Source organism: Saimiri boliviensis, chromosome 11 (genome assembly GCF_048565385.1).
Source record: "Saimiri boliviensis isolate mSaiBol1 chromosome 11, mSaiBol1.pri, whole genome shotgun sequence".
Taxonomy (NCBI): domain Eukaryota; kingdom Metazoa; phylum Chordata; class Mammalia; order Primates; family Cebidae; genus Saimiri; species Saimiri boliviensis.
The window spans coordinates 52,259,062-52,276,293 of NC_133459.1; the positions used below are offsets into that span (position 1 = coordinate 52,259,062).

Genomic DNA, 17,232 nt, shown 5'->3' on the forward strand with positions numbered 1-17,232 from the left:
GTCAAGTTGACAGACATAACTGTTAGCCTGGGGGAATACGATCTGTTTGGAAGCACTATTTTGGCAAGAAAAAAAAACTTCTGTTAAGAGATGGCTTTCAGCACCTGCAAACTTTGTTTAGTTTTGTCAGCCACAACAACAAAGAATGAGACTTTGAGAATTCAGGCTCCTTAGAGTTACCACAAAACCCACAAAATCAGTCTAGGTTAAGAGCAAACGCTGAGTTCTCAAGAAGTTAAACTCTTTCAGGTTTTGTAAGCAACAACTCTGAGACTAAATTGAAATGTTTAAAACAAGACCACCACTCCCGCCCAGAAATTAAATAACTGACCCTACAGACACACATATTTCAATTAATTGCTTGTTTTAAATTGCCAATTTATTTTTATACCCAATCCAGTATCCACGATATACAAGAGGATATAAACAGACTATCATGAATATTTACAGGATGATACACCAAAGAATTACCAACAAACGACTCCTGCAAAGTAACAAATTGTTGCTTATCCATGTCCACTCAACTGTCCAAGGTTTATTTCTAGGATAATTTCCCATTCTCTGTGAAAGTTCTGTGAATTTATACCTTTCATAAGGGTCAAACAAATATGCTAAGAGTTGATACCATCATATGTTTATACTAACAGCCGAGAAAGCCTTTTAAAGAACACTCTCTTTCAGTCCAATGTTACAGCTTCAGTGGGCTCATAGGCAGGATGCGACTTCATCAAAGGAAATGCTTCTCTCTTCTTGGCCTCCCTAAGACCCTTCTCATAGTACACGGAAGGAGTTCGCCCTTGATAACACCCTGGTTCCAACAGATGGTGTGGAGATTATCAACACGCAGTGGGGAAAAGAAACTGACCCCCTTACCAGCTAAATACAATACAGATCTAGAGAGGCAGTTTCCAGATCTCCAACAGGCAGACATTATGTGGCCTGTATTTAGTACACAGCACATTCTCTTGAGAGGAAACAGGAATGAACATTCTCAGAAACATTCACATTGTAGCTTTACCCAAAGTATATAGGAAATGGCAAAAACCTAAACCTAGCTGGACATTTAATACAAGTCAGTCAAAGTTCAAAGGAATCATCCTATCTTTATTCTCAGGAATCCAATGGGTTGAATACCACAGCTCTTCTTTCATGGAAGCAGAAGATTCAGAGTGCCTGTCTCCCAAAATGCCTCAGCGAAGGGCAGCACAGAGAATGGAATATCAAAAGCGTAATAGGGTTAACACATGGAAGACAACAATTCTCAGTCAACCTAGCCACAATTTTCTGTCTTGGCCATCTGTAAGAAATGACCACATTTGATATTCAACTTTCTCCTTCAAAAAAAGAAATCAATTCAGCTTCAGACACAAAGGAAAAACAAACAAACAAACAAACAACAACAACAACAAAAATGGCAATAGCCTACATATCTAAACACTTGACAACCAGGGAACTGCCCCACAAAGATACGCTCAAGGCCAGTAGTACCTGTTTATAATTTGGCATGTACTGGTTGAAGGGGCAACAGGGCCTGGAGCTAAAATATTCCATTTAAAAAATATAATACATCAATGAATCAGACAAATGTAGACATATATGATACCACATTAAAGACTCATATACAATACTGTGCTGACTGAAAATATTTTGGGACACTAGAAGGAAAAGATAAGAGGAAAATAATTACAAAGGAGCATTTCAGTCCAAAGCCAGTCCAGTGAGTACGTACAACTAGGATTTCCAATCTTTAATATCCAAAGAAGCTGATTAATAAATTATAACATCACTTCATTCACATTTGGGACATACAACATACTTCCAAGTACAGTAATTCCTCTGACGTTTTGGTTTCACTGCTATTTGATGACTAAGTCATTTCTGGCTATCAAGATCTTCCTAATATATTTTAATTAGCCATGTAACACTACAGAGGCTGCTCCCTTTGAGAGACCAGACAAGCTTCACTGGATCTGATCTAATGAAGGTGAACGGCGGGGAAAAAAGGGAATATTCACTGTTTTTTTGCAAATCTTTCTCTCTTGCTTGAAAAACTCTGCAATCACTTATTGTTTTGCTCCAGAAAAAGAAAGCAAAACTAGCTGGGAAAATATCCATACATTAATATTTTGTGTTTACTAGCATGATGCGAAATAAATTCATAGATGTCAGTCAATTGTTTCTTAAAGACCAAATGTGAATTTTTAATCTTGTAACTTAAGAACTGAGTTTTTCCACATTCTTTTATAGAGTTAGCATCTGTAAACTGAGACCCTTTTTTGGACAATCATACAAATTTAATTTGTCCCTGGAAACAAAAACACAACCTAACAGATTAACAAAATATGTCCTTTAGACAATATTTTCTGTGAATTTTGCTGCACTGTTACCATTTTGGTCCTTCAGCAAACAAAACTACACTTAAAAAGTTTATGTATTTCGAGTTCACAAAGAGCTAGACTCTTAATTAAGAAGACTATGAAGTCAACGTACTCTCATTTCAGAACTGGCTCCCCTCTTTTCAAAAGTAAATTCTGAAAGTTTTTTGGTTATCATTATTAAGTTATATGAGCTAGACATTTCCACTGCCATCAATGCTTCTGTAAAATTGAATAAAGATTTTATTATACCACACACACAAAAAGCAACCGGTACAGAAAAAGCAGTTTTCAGTTATTCTGCTGAGAATTTCTTTCCATGATTTCTCCCATTAAAGTATAGTTTTCAAAGCAACCACCACGACAAAGGAAGCATCTAATTAGTCCATTTTCTTCTGATCCAAGAATGCTGAACATGTACTGTCCCATCTGTAGTTGTATCAGCAGTGTAATGAACACAGTTTATATTACTTAACTATTCTTTGAACTCCAAGAACTGTTGAAGTCTTTTCTGATGTTCTGCAGATGCTTGCACAGCACTAAATGAAACATAAATTCAAAGCATAAGCTTTATTTTACATTAAGCATATTAAGTGAACCACAGAGCACAGAGTCAATATTTTTCAAAACAATTAAAAACGAATAGAAATCTTCACTTATTGAGTATTTCTGAAAAAGCTGGACGAAACTCTTTTTAATCTAGTGAAGAGGAGGGCTTGCATTCAGTAATGGCATGTTTCTACCTTCTAAAAGACCAACGCAAATTAAGACTGACAAGTGAAGGCATTAACTTTAACCTGCTCTGCTATGGAACCTGCTGTGTGGAGTTCCAGGCCTTGCGGTAGATATTCTGGATTTTATTATTTTATTTAAACCAGATTCCAACATTATCTTTGAGTTGTGGAGTATCTGAATTGCCTTTAATAGAAAATCCTTTAAACTAAAATGTTTGGTTAAAACACAATAGACTCCATTAATCATTTTCAAAGGTAACAGCTTGGTGGTTTCGATTTATTTCTCCCTTTGAACATACGTTATGTTTTGGATTGGAACACTGAGTTCTCTCTCCACCCTCACCATCACAAAAACGTATTACCTTGACAAAATTAGGGCAAATATATACTGAAACTAGTATAATACTTCCTCTTAAACTTTTGGGCAAAAATTGAATATAATGAAAGATTCCGGTTTTGTAGTTCTCCAACAGGTCACCGCTTTTTAAAGTGCCAAAACAGTATCAGTGTAATAATTTTATTATGAATCATCTTAAAAGGTCTTAAGGACATCTTTGCTTTCTTCAACCATGTACCTATAATTGAACCATCTCAAGTATACTACTGTGCAAAGATGCCTCTAGGTGCTAGTGAGGCTGTCTTCTCTACTTAACAGCTAGGGAACTCTCTCCAACACCAAATTTGTGGCTTTCCCATGACACTTCTCTCTGCTAACAGCTAGTGAAGTGTCCCTTACAGTTTACAGTTAGTACTCCTGACTCCAGTAGCAATCTCTACTCCTCAAATAAATTTTGATATGGGCTAGGCATGGTGGCTCACACCTGTAATCCCTACATTTTGGGAGGCTGAGGCAGGTAACTTGCTCACAATCACAGATAGTTAATGATGTAAGCAGACAGAAATCCAGATATTTTAACTCCAGATCTAACATTCTTTCCACTATACCATTCTGTCCTACTTGTACAAAATAGCCTCTACTGACTTTATAAACTTTGGTACATATATAAAATATGGCTCTTCTCAGAGAAAAGACCCAAAAGAGGAATTTCATTTTCACAATTTAATTAATTTGTGAGGCAGGTTCTTGCTCTGTTGCCCAAGCTGGAATGCAGTGCCACGATCTTGGCTCACTGCAGCCTCCACTTCCAAGGTTCAAGTGATTCTCCTGCGTCAGCCTCTGGAGTAGCTGGGATTATAGTTGCCCACAACACGCCTGGCTAATTTTTGTATTTTTAGTAGAGATGGGGCTTCACCATGTTGGTCAGGCTGGTCTCGAACTCCTGACCTCAGGTGATCCACCTGCTTTTGCCTCACAAAGTACTGGGATTATAGGCATGAGCCACCGTGCCTGGACCATTTTCACAGTTTTTAACCAGTCATCTGTATCTCTCTCTCTCTCTCTCTTTTTTTTTTTTTGAGACAGTCTTGCTCTGTCACCCAGGCTGGAGTGCCATGGCACAATCTTGGCTCACTGCAACCTCTGCCTCCTGGGTGCAAGCGATCCTCATGCCTCAGCCTCTCAAGCAGCTGGGATTACAGGTGCACACTACCACGCCCAGCTATTTTTTGTACTTTTAGTAGAGATGGGGTTTTGTCATGTTGGTTAGGCTGGTTTCAAACTCCTGACCTCAGGTGATCCACCTGCCTCGGCCTCTCAAAGTGCTGGGATGACAGGCATGAGCCACTGTGCCCAGCCTACATCTCTTTCTTATCTAATAAATTCCTATGCTCCCCTTTTCTTCTTGCCTTTTTTCCCCAAGGGAATGTTAGAGTGCTGCAATTTATCTAGTCACTGATTACTGGCTAATGCTGGCAGGAATTTCAAATTATTCTTGCATACAATGTCCCCCCTGCCTGGCCATGACCACAGTCAGGCCAGGTCTAAAGGTATGCCCTTCTCCTTGCTTTTGTTCTATCATTAATATACTTCATATCTACTTCATTCTCTAAATTCATCAGTATTTTGATTGTGTCCTACATATTAATTTATATCCTGGAAGCCGTCTAGTGTTGCAGAAAGAAAGACAAAAGATTTTTAAGAGCAAGAAAGTCCTAATTTCAGGTTCATGTTTAACAGGCACTAGACTGTGCTATTAGGGAAGTTTTAACATCTCTGTGCCTCTGTTTTCATACCTGTGCAATTATGACAACTTCTACATTTCACAGGGTCTTTGAAAAGAGTAAATGAAAAATACACCAAGTTCTAAGTGTATTGTCTGGAATAGCACGGTCTGATAAAACTTTCTAGAATGAAGGAAAAGTTTTATACTTAAGTTGTCAAATACAGTAGCAACTAAACACAGGCAGTTATTGAGTACTTCAAATGCGGCTAGGGTGACTGGCAAATTGAATTTTCAACTTTATTTAACTTTAAATTAGAAGTCTTAAACTATTCATTGATTGCACACAAAAAAAAGCAGAGCAATCTCTTGTCTTCTAAAGCTCATTTATAATTACGATAAATACAAACATAGTTTAGTTACTAAGCTAGTATCCTTCATCCTGCCTAGCTAGATCATTTCACAAGAGGAAAGCAGTAAACATCAATAAAACTAAATATAACAGGCTTGGCATTTGTGGTTTTCTCTCTGGTTCTGTTTCTGAAGGTGTTGTGATCTGTCAGTGTTTTTCCAGCATGAATCACAAAGCACCAGGGATTCATTTCTGGAATACTTCGCTCACCCCAAGTCTTAAGTTTGCTGACCAAGATATAACAATAGAATTAGTTTTAATATGCTTTTCTGGAAAGGTACTCAGGTTTTTTGCCCTTTTTTCTCCCTTAAACATCTTTTGATAATTTAAAAATATATATAAAATTAAATTTGCTGCATTTGTAACTTTCTGTCCTCTTTTGTCCATTTGAAAGAAACCCCCAAAGCTTTATGACGGGCTAAATTTTAAAATATAAATATTAAGTCCACCTCCAAGCTGTAAGTTCACAGTAGGAATCATCAAGGTCCCAAAAGAACACTTTCAACACATGAGCCTTATCATTCCCATACCTATTTCTAAGGAAAGCTCCCCAGAATGGGTATTATCATGGATCAAAACAGGTAAACTTACTTCAGATGTTCACCAAATGTAGTCGTTATTCTATAGATAGCAGTTTTCAGTGATGCTCTGAATGCAAATCTTAATGTTTTATATGAAGTGTCCACAAGGCTTCCTGAAATCCGGGGTGGTTTACTGGAAGCATGAGGAAGCTTAAAGTACTTGTCCACCGCCTACACCAAGAAAAAAAACACATCAGTTGAAGTTATAAAGAAAGCCAACCTGGGCCAGGTGCTGAGGCTCACATGTGTAATAACAACACTTTGGGAGGATGAGGCGGGAGGACTGCTTGAGCCCAGGAGTTCCACTCTACTCCAGTCTGGGCAACAGAGACCCTGTCTCAAAAAATAAAAATAAAAAATAAAAAATAAAAAGAAAGCTAATTTAGTCCAAAGAATTAAGATTTGAGATAGATACATATCGATATATACAGAGAGATATACACATATCCATAGACATGCTGTAACATATTTCTTATTGTAGATCACAGTCAAAATAGTTTCAAAAACAATGCAATAAGGAGGCTCAGCTACTTTAGCAGTTACTAGGCTCCCCCACCCCCAAAATCCAGACTTGCCCTCGAAAACAAAGCTATCATTCAATAGCCTTGAAAATGCAAAGCCTGAAGTGAAACACCAATGTCCTACTCTGCTTATGACGTGTGACAGGCAGGAGGACCTTTATTAAAAGACCTCAGCAAAAAAAAAAAAAAAAAAAAAAAAAACTTCATACTTTACACAAATAGTTATTCACTAGTTTATCTTCTTTTTCAAATCAGATAAGGCATTTATGAGCAATGACAGATGATATGTTACATCATGAGGTCCCCATGGAAAAATAAAGTGAAAAGATATAATGGTAGAAGCATTTTATTTATAGTTACGAATGTAACCAAAAGAACTGAAAACAAAAGTTATTAAAATTATTTTTGCCATCATGTTCTTAGTTTCAAGAGCTCTTTTACATCATCTGTTCTTTTTAATTTTAGCGTCCTATTTTTGTTTCTCAGATGCAATATCCTTTATTTCTGAGGATTCTGATGATAGCTTTTTTGTTTTTCAGTTTTTTCCAAGCTGACTTTCTCCCCTTGCTTCTTTTATGAGAGACTTTCCTCAGAAATCTAACGATCCTCGCTCACAAATGCAAGTGGGACCTGCTAAAGAGCTGAGCACCAATTCTGAGTGCACGACTGGGGATCACACACAAGGGATTACACAGTGGGTCATCTGCAGGGACTTTAGGGGCGAACCTTCCACTCAGTCACTTTAGGCCTTTCTTCCTGCACTGGCCAGAGTGCCCAAAGAAAAGTCTCCTAGTACCTTGACTATAGGGCCTGGCCCCAGTGTTCCGAAGCCAACTGGAGAACAGGGCTTTTGAACTAACTCATCCCTCTCCTTTGGTACAGCGCCCACAACTCTCCCAGTCTGGGTGTTCTACTACCTCTTAAAAGGATAAATAAACCTCAGACCACAGTGGAGTAGGAGCAAGTACCCCGCAGCATAGGATCTAGGGATCTAATTTTCAAGCAGCTCTCACCCAAACCTCTTTATTTTGGGTACCTGTCCCTTCACCCTTGGTTCTAGAGTTACTTGGTGCTTCTCCCACCACCAATTTGAAATCTGCGTCTGGAATCTGCCAAGTTAGCTGTCTCAACCATCTGCTTTCCAGCTTTGAAAGTTTTGTTGCTATTATGTCCTCTCCTGTTTATGGATTTATGTATGTATAAAATACCTCTTCTATAGTTTAGTAGTTTTGGGGAAGGAATAAAATTTGATTCATGTGTTCGGTCTGCCATGATAACTTCAGTGTTATTTTTCGCTTAATTTCACTGAATTTAGTGTTATTTAAGTATTTCACTGAATTTCAACTACCTAAAATAATTTCAAGTATGTCTCAGTCTTGGGAAACACTTTGAAAAGTGATAGTTGAAAAAAATGTATGATTGAACTCAAAGTTGTTGTGGCAGATTGAACAAAAGCATCAAATCTTGTTCCACGATAATGGAAAATTGCCTTCTTTTCGATTTTCTTGCAAATGTCCTGATTAACCCTTGGTATACCAGGAAAAATAATCATCCTCATTATCGCCTATGAATACTTTATATTTTTTGTAGTCTGAAATCATTTTACAAACAATTTACAGATGACAAGGTAATGCAAAATAACTTTATAAAACTTTAGCACAGGCAAGGACTTCATGACTAAAACACCAAAAGCACTGGCAACAAAAGCCAAAATAGACAAATGGGACCTAATTAAACTCCAGAGCTTCTGCACAGCAAAAGAAACAGTCATTAGAGTAAATCAGCAACCGACAGAATGGGAAAAAATTTTTTTGCAATCTACCCATCTGACAAAGGGCTAATACCCAGAATCTACAAAGAACTAAAACAGATTTACAAGAAAAAAACAAACCCATTCAAAAGCGGGTGAAGAATATAAACAGACACTTTACAAAAGAAGACATACATGAGGCCAACAAACATATGAAAAAATGCTCATCGTCACTGGTCATTAGAGAAATGCAAATCAAAACCACACTGAGATACCAACTCACACCAGTTAGAATGGTGATCATTAAAAAATCTGGAGACAACAGATGCTGGAGAGGATGTGGAGAAATAGGAACACTTTTACACTGTTGGTGGGAGTGTAAATTAGTTCAACCATTGTGGAAGACAGTGTGGCGATTCCTCAAGGACCTAGAAATAGAAATCCCATTTGACCCAGCAATCCCATTACTGGGTATATATCCAAAGGATTATAAATCATTCTATTATAAGGACACATACACACGAATGTTCACTGCAACACTGTTTACAATAGCAAAGACTTGGAACCAACCCAAATGCCCATTGATGATAGATTGGACAGGGAAAATGTGGCACACATACACCATGGAATACTATGCAGCCATAAAAAACGATGAGTTCATGTCCTTTGTAAGGATATGGATGAACCTGGAAACCATCATTCTCAGCAAAATGACACAAGAGCAGAAAATCAAACACCACATGTTCTCACTCATAGGCAGGTGTTGAACAATGAGAACACATGGACACAGGGAGAGGAGCATCACACACTGGGTTCTGTTGTGGGGGGAACTAGGGGAGGGACAGCAGTGGGTGGGGAGTTGGGGAGGGATAACATGGGGAGAAATGTCAGATATAGGTGATGGGGAGGAAGGCAGCAAATCACATTGCCACGTATGTACCTATTCAACAATCTTGCATGTTCTTCACATGTACCCCAAAACCTAAAACACAATTATAGATTAAAAAAAAAAAAAAACTTTAAATAAGAAGGCCAGGCACAATGACTCACACCTGTAATCCCAGCACTTTGGGAGGCTGGGATGGGAGGATTGCTTGAAGCCAGGAGTTCTAGACTAGCTTGAGCAACACAGAAAGACTCTGTCACTACAAAAAATTTAAAAATTGGCCGGGTGTGGTGGCTCACGCCTGTAATCCAAGCACTTTGGGGGCCGAGGTGGGCGGATCACCTGAGGTTGGGAGTTCACGACCAGCCTGACCAACATGGTGAAACCCCATCTTTAAAAAAAAAAAAAAATTAATTAATTAAAAAAATTTTTTAATTAGCTGCATGTGGTGCAACACTTGCAGTCCCAACTACTCAGGAGACTGAGGTGAGTGGGAGGATCACTTGATCCCCAAAATTTAAGGTTACAGTGAACCATGATCATGCCACTGTACTCCAGCCCGGGCAACAGAGCAACACCTTTTCTCTAAAATATATTAAATTAAATGAAAATGAAAATAAGAACATAAACATGGCAAATCCAAATTTTTATTCCGTATTTTCTAGGTTTTGAAGGTATACACACCTGAAATGAGCAATGTCATTTGAATGCAACTAGTTGTTCATCAGCTATCATGTATAAACCCGGAATACATTCATCTTGTAAATACTAATTCCAAATATGAGCTATATCTCTAATAGGTTCTAGCGCATCAGTACTCTGGTTCTTTTTCTTGCATTTGCACTAACAAAATTCAGTAGCTTAAAAAGCTTTTGACAACTGACAATTTTGGTAAAGAAAGTACAGCCATTTTCTTTGCACCTTAATTACAAACATTTTCTTTTTCCTCTCTTTATTTTTGAGCCACAGTATTGCTCTGTCGCCTAGGCTGGTGTGCAGTAGCACAATCTCGGCTCACTGCAACCTCCGTCTCCGAGGTTCAGGCGACTCTCCAGCCTCAGCCTCCAAAGTAGCTGGGATTACAGGGACCTGCCACCACGCCCAGCTAATTTTTTTGTATTTTTAGTAGAGTCAGGGTTTCACCACATTGGCCAGGCTGGTTTTAAAATCCTGACCTCAAGTGATCTGCTTGCCTCAGCCTCCCAAAATGCTAGGATTATAGGCATGAGCCACCACAACCAGCTGAAAAACATTTTCATTCTTAGGTTTATACAAATTCAGATGATCAATTTGAATGGCTTTTTTTCTTTGACACCACCTACTGCCTTCTTATCTTTATAACCCCCTTACAAATTGTATAAATATTGGTACACAAATACAACAGAAAATGAAAGAACACTGGTCATATGGACTCTTAGCAAAATGAGATGATTTAAGTTCTTATTATAAAATACTGTGGGATAAAGTCTTTCCTGTTGAATGACTTACTAAATGAGCATACCACATACATTTCTTTTCTCCCCTTAAAAATATATTGTTCTGTAATGTTTGAGTTTGAGAAAACTATGTCTAGAATATCAACTGAAGGTTCACAGTCTAAAATTCCTGTTTTTTGCCGGGCACGGTGGCTCACGCCTGTAATCCCAGCACTTTGGGAGGCCAAGGCGGGTGGATCACAAGGTCAAGAGATCGAGACCATCATGGTCAACGTGGTGAAACCCCGTCTCTACTAAAAATACAAAAAAAATTAGCTGGGCATGGTGGCGCGTGCCTATAATCCCAGCTACTCAGGAGGCTGAGGCAGGAGAATTGCCTGAACCCAGGAGGCGATGGTTGCAGTGAGCCGAGATCGCGCCATTGCACTCCAGACTGGGTAACAAGAGCGAAACTCCGTGTCAAAAAAATAAAATAAAATAAAATTCCTGTTTTTTGAGATGGAGTCTCAACTTTGTCACCCTGGCTGGAGTACAATGGTGCCATCTCAGCTCACTGCAACCTCCACCTCCCTGGTTCAAGTGATCCTCCCACCTCAGTCTCCCAAGTAGCTAGGATTATAGGCATATACCACCACGCCCGGCTAATTTTTTTGTATTTTCAGTAGAGATGGGGTTTCACCATATTGGCCAGGCTGGTCTCAAACTCCTGATCTCAGGTGATCTGCCTCCCCGGCTTCCCAAAGTGCTGGGATTACAGGCATGAGCTACTACACCTGGTCCTAAAATTCCTCTTATATAATCAATTTCATCATCATCATTAAAGTCTAGAGCTATGCTGTCCAATATGGCAACCACTAGCCACATGTAGCTATTGAGCACCTGAAATGTGATGAGTCTGAATTGAGATATGCTATAAAGTGAAAAATAAACACCAGATTTCTAAGAATTGGTATGTAAAAATTGATATAAAAGATCTCATTACTAATTTTATCTTGATTACATGGTAAAATGATTCTACTTTAAATGTTGGGTTAAATAAACTGTACTATTAAAATTAATTTCACCTGTATTTTGTTAATGTATCTACCAGAAAACATAAGATTACATAGATGACTGCATTTTATTTTTATTGGACAGAACTGGTCTAGAGTGCTGCTATGTCTCTCTGCATTTGTCTCTCAGTGTGTCTAAGTAATTGTTTTAACATATTGGCAATTTTCTTCCCTTTACCATAGCGGACAGAAAATTTAAAAATTATGAATTATCAATTGTATTCAATAAAAACTTAAAAAGAGGCAGGGCGTGGTGGCTCACACCTGTAATCCAAGCAATTTGGGAGGCTGAGGCAGGCAGATCGCAACCAAAGACCAGCCTGTCCAACATGGTGAAACCCTGTTTCTGCTAAAGATACAAAAATTAGCTGGGTGTAGTGGCACATGACTATAATCCCAGCAACTCGGGAAGGTGAAGCAGGAGAATCGCTTGAACCTGGGAGGCAGAGGCTGCAGTGAACCAAGATCGCACCATTGTACTCCAGCCTGGGCAAAAAAGCAAGACTCCTCCTCAAAAAAAAAGAAAGAAAGAAAAAGAAAAGACTTCAAAGATACATGTCTAGAATTTTTATATAGCTTTTCATGGAAAAGCATGCAATACTACATGATTTTATCATTCTTGTTTTCATATTAGTCTTTTATACAATGCAAGAATAACTAATGAGTAATGATAAAATACTTCCTAGGATAATCAATAGCAAGTTGTTTCAAGATAATGAAAATATACAATCACTAAATCAATAATATATATTAGATTTTAAAAGGGCCCAATAGACCTGCATAGATAATTGCAAGAGAATAAATTCTGTTGATTTTTTTTTAATTTTTTTTTTTAAGAGACAGGGTCTTGCTCTGTTGCCCAGGTTGGAGTGCAGTAGTACAATTATAGCTTACTTTAATCTCCAACTCAAGTAATATCCTGCCTCAAGCTCCTCACTATCAAAGGCTACAGGTACACACCACACCAGCTACATTTCTTTCTTTTTTTTTTTTTTTTTTAACTTTTTTGTAAAGACAGGATCTCGCTTTGTTGCCCAAGCAGTCTTGAATTCCTGGCTTCAGGCAATCCTCCCACCTCAGCCTCTCTAAGTGCTAGAATTTTTAAAATAAGTAATTGCTTTCTTAGTTCTCTGAAAGACCTCTAAGAAAGAATGAAGGTCATAAAATAGCAATCTTTATTAATAGTTAGAAATGCTCAAAAAAGAAATGCAAAAAACCAATTAGGTCCTATGGTATATGAAATATCCTAATGATATAAGTGTTAAATTAAGAAGGAAAGTCTCAGTTTGGAGTAAATCTGTCCTTAACACATCTCTATTTCTCACTAATCTCACACTAGCCACATTTGTAACAAAAGATAAGAGACCTCAGCAAGTAAGAATATCAAGCTAGAATTCAAAATCATTGACTTTTCTCACTCTTACTGCCGTATCCTCAATTCTGATATTAAAAAAGCACTGAAAACAAAAAACTTCTGTAACCTCTTTTTTTCTTTTTAAGACAGGGTCTCACTCTGTTGCCCAGGATGCAGTGTAGTGATATGATCACAGCTCACTGAGCTTTGACCTCCCAGGCTCAAGTGATCCCCTCCATCCTCAGCCCCCAAGTAGCCAGGACTATAGGTGTGTGCACTTCTCCACCTATATTTTGTTGTTGCTGTTGTTAGAGACAGGATTTCAACATGTTGCTCCGAGGGTCAAGCAATCCACCAGCCTTGGCCTTCCAAAGTGCTGGGATTGCATGTGTGTGCCACCATGCCCAGACAATCTTTCTTTTTAAAGTGATGTGATGTTGTAACAAAAGATGTAATTCTTTTGGTGGCAAAAGCTGACCTGACCCAAACTCATCTGGCAGTAAAACATGACTGTGCTGACCGGGGCTATTTATAGTCTTCATCCCACTTTACCCCCACTTAATCTGAATATTCAGATAGCTCACCGGAGAAAACATTAATGAATCTGATCAAGGGGATTCTACTTCAGATACCAATAGGAATGTAATGTAGTATATGATATATATATATATATATATATATATATATATATATATATATATATGTATAAACTATGTCACATTTTAAAAATTAAAACACATCTGAATTCTGAAATACATGGTAGGATTTGAGATAAAGGACTATAGACCCATATTCTATTTGTAGCAAGTCAAACTAGTTTACCATTACAATAATTACAAAATTTTCTTTTAAATAAGTTTATGTTTAAAATGAATGACTTGGCCGGGCATAGCGGCTTACGCCTGTAATCCCAATACTTTGGGAGGCTGAGGCAGGAGAATCACTTGAGCCTGGGAGTTGGAGACCAGCTTGGGCAACAAAGTGAGACTCTGTCTCTTTATGAAAAAATAATAATAAAATCAATGACTTAAAATACTAAGTAAATAAAAGTTCAGGGAAATAAGATATGACTAAATGACAATAGTATGTGATAATATAGTTATGAGAAAAATTATGAATATATGAATAGTTTAAATTTAAACTCGGTATCTGACACTATGTCTGCTAGATTGCCTGCTAACAGTACTGACAGCAATACTTTTTTCAACCTTTCTTTTAATCTGAAAGATCTTTTCTTTTGTGTAAGAATTATCATGGCCAGGTGCAGTGGCTCACATGTAATCCCAGCACTTTCAGAGGCCAAGGTAGGCAGATGATCTGAGGTCAGGAGTTTAAGACCAGCCTGGCCAACATGGTAAAACCCCGTCTACTAAAAATACAAAAATTAAGGGGTGTGATGGCAGGCATCTGTAATCCCAGCTACTTGTGAGGCTGAGGCAGGAAAATTGCTTGAGCCTGGGAGGACTTCGCAATGAGCAGAGATTGTGCCATTGCACTCCAGCCTGGGCAAGACTCCATCTCAGGGGAAAAAAAAAAAAAAAAGAATTACCATGTGGCTGGATGCAGTGGCTCACACCTATAATCCCAACACTTTGAGAGGCCGAGGCAGGCAGATCGCTTGAGCTCAGGAGTTCAAGAGTAGCCTGGGCAACATGGCAAGACCCTGTCTCTACTAAAAATACAAAAAATTAGCCAGGTGCAGCGGTGGGCACATGTAATCCCAGCTACTTGGGAGTCTGAGGCAAGAGAATCGCTTGAACCCAGGAGGTGGAGGTTGCAGTGAGCCAAGATTGTACCATTGCACTCCAGGCTGAGCAACAAAAGCAGAAGTTTGTCTTAAAAAAAAAAAAAAAGAAAGAAATGCAGGATGATCAGAGAACATATGACAAGTGAATCTGAGCTAGTCTTGCAAGTAGGGGATAGAGAGATGTAAGATAATTAATGGCTCCTAGAGAATGTAGGAGTTGGAAGGAGGAATGGGGAAAAGAAAGGAGTATTCTGTGTGAGTAAACTTATTAATGATTGTACATGGTATACTGTACATAAATACAATGTGTCATTGCAATCACGATCAAACTCCTGACCTCAGGTGATCCACCCACCTCGGCTTACCAAACTGTAAGCTACTGTGCCCAGCCTCATCCTGCATTTATGCACAATGGCACTGTGGCACTGATGTAGTTCTTTGTATGCATATCTGTGTTATATCCTATAAGCTCCTGGAGGACAGGAACTCAGTCTTTTCCCATTCTGTAGCATATCACATACCAAATGCTTGATAATTAAATATTTACTTGATGGATGGATCTGTGAACGGCACAAAGGTAAACATCAATATTGCAAGTAGATCAAAATCTGACCTTCAAATGATGATGTAAAAAATATAGTAGATAGGGCTGATCAATTTCATCAGGATGACATCGGTCTTTTCACAGAAACCAAGGCTATCTAAAGAATATAAAACACATTTTAAAGATGAAAAAGTTCTGGAGATGAATGGTGGTGATGACTGCATAATAATGTGAATATATTCAATGTCATAGAACCATACACTAAAAAATAGATTAAGTGGTAATTTTTATGTTATGTATATTTTACCACAATTTAAATTCTTTTTTTTTTTTTTTTTTTAAGAGACAGGGTCTCACTCTCTTGCCCAACCTGGAGTACTGTCACATAGCTCACTGCAGCCTCAAATTTTTGAGCTTAAGTGATCCTTTAGCCACAACATCCCAAGTAGCTGGGACTATAGGCTAGCATCACCACACCTGGCTAATTTAAACAATTGTTTTTTACAGACACTGTCTCACTATGTTGCCCAGGCTGGTCTTGAACTCCTGACCTCAAGCTATCCTCCTGCCTCAGCCTACCAAAATGCTGGGATTACAAGTGTGAGTCACCACACTCAGCCAAAAAATTTTAATTATAAAATATATCATTTTGGTTCCTAACATTTTATACGTAAGCACCCTTTTTAAAAACAACAACAAAATCCTAGGGACTTCATCCACTGATAGAGGAAATAACTACTATGAATTCAACAGTGCTTTCAAATTAATTTATATTTTAATTAACCAAAACAGTATGTAAAAGCCTCTGAGAAAACAGCTGCAAACATGTTGGAGAAAAGTTAATCATTCAAATGAAATTATGTATGTCCCTTATAATAACTGTGATCTCCAGGATGGTCTGACCACTGGCAGAAACCACTGAGCTAGATAGCATATCTATCACCCTACTCCTTGCCCTCTGAATAGTCTGAAGAGTGAAAGGCTCCCCTTCCCTTTCACATTTTGCCTTTAATGATTCAGTGAAATGGCTGATGTTATTGATACTGAAAAGTAAAACAAAAGGACAGAACAGTTCCATACAATTGTTCCTTAGTAACACCCAGAAGCCAGTAATGTACAACTTGCCTTAAATTACAGAGATACTTAGAACTTACTCTCTTCACTTTGATCCCTTCTAGATCAAAGAACAGAAAACCAAAAATATGTAACGGGGCTCATATGAGTCACATGACATCCCTGTCTCTCAAAATGAAAAGATGGTTTGGGATCATTTTAATCAACCCACTGCATCAGAATTGCCACTAAATTTAGGCCCCAAAACAGAAGCCTTCATCCACTGAACCAGCAATTACGCAATCCAGTAGCCATCCCACAGGCATTTAATAAGTACCCGTCATTTGCCAGGTACTGTATCAGATGGTGGGTACAGAGGTGAGACAAAGTCCCCACCTCTACTCTGGCTAATATGAAGAGGAGACAATAAAAGTCAATCAAGAAAATAAAGTGTTGAGAGGGGGGTTATAGAGTAGAGCCAGCCCAAAGGAGAAAAATTTGTTGTAGACAAAAAAAGAAAAGAAAAGGCAGCATGGCAGAATTAGAGTCAAGGTAAGAAAATAAGATATATTTGGCGGGGCTTGGGCAAAGACATTAGTCTATGGTGGTTATAAGAGCAGAGGGCTCATGGAAATGGCAGAGTGGCTGGAATCAGAACACGAAGTATCTCAGTAGAGAGTCAGTAGGGGCAAGAGTATGTAATAATTTAGGACAAGAATGCTAAGAT

At 38.3% G+C, this 17,232-nt stretch overlaps 1 protein-coding gene and 1 non-coding gene across 2 annotated transcripts in view; both read right to left on the reverse strand.

Moving 5' to 3' along the window:
- Positions 1 to 361: 361 nt before the first annotated feature.
- NDC1 (NDC1 transmembrane nucleoporin) overlaps positions 362 to 17,232 on the reverse strand; it is a 69,542-nt gene continuing 52,671 nt past the window's right edge. Inside the window, exons 17-18 of the mRNA XM_039474209.2 lie at positions 6,173 to 6,333; positions 362 to 2,914 (exon numbers count right to left, since the gene is read on the reverse strand). Of these exons, the coding sequence (XP_039330143.1) occupies positions 2,851 to 2,914; positions 6,173 to 6,333 (225 nt within the window). The 3' untranslated portion in view covers positions 362 to 2,850. The remainder of the gene's footprint in view (positions 2,915 to 6,172; positions 6,334 to 17,232) is intronic.
- LOC120366230 (small nucleolar RNA SNORA58) lies at positions 4,871 to 5,004 on the reverse strand. The gene has a single exon (XR_005580965.1). It is a non-coding gene; the product is annotated as a small nucleolar RNA SNORA58 (small nucleolar RNA).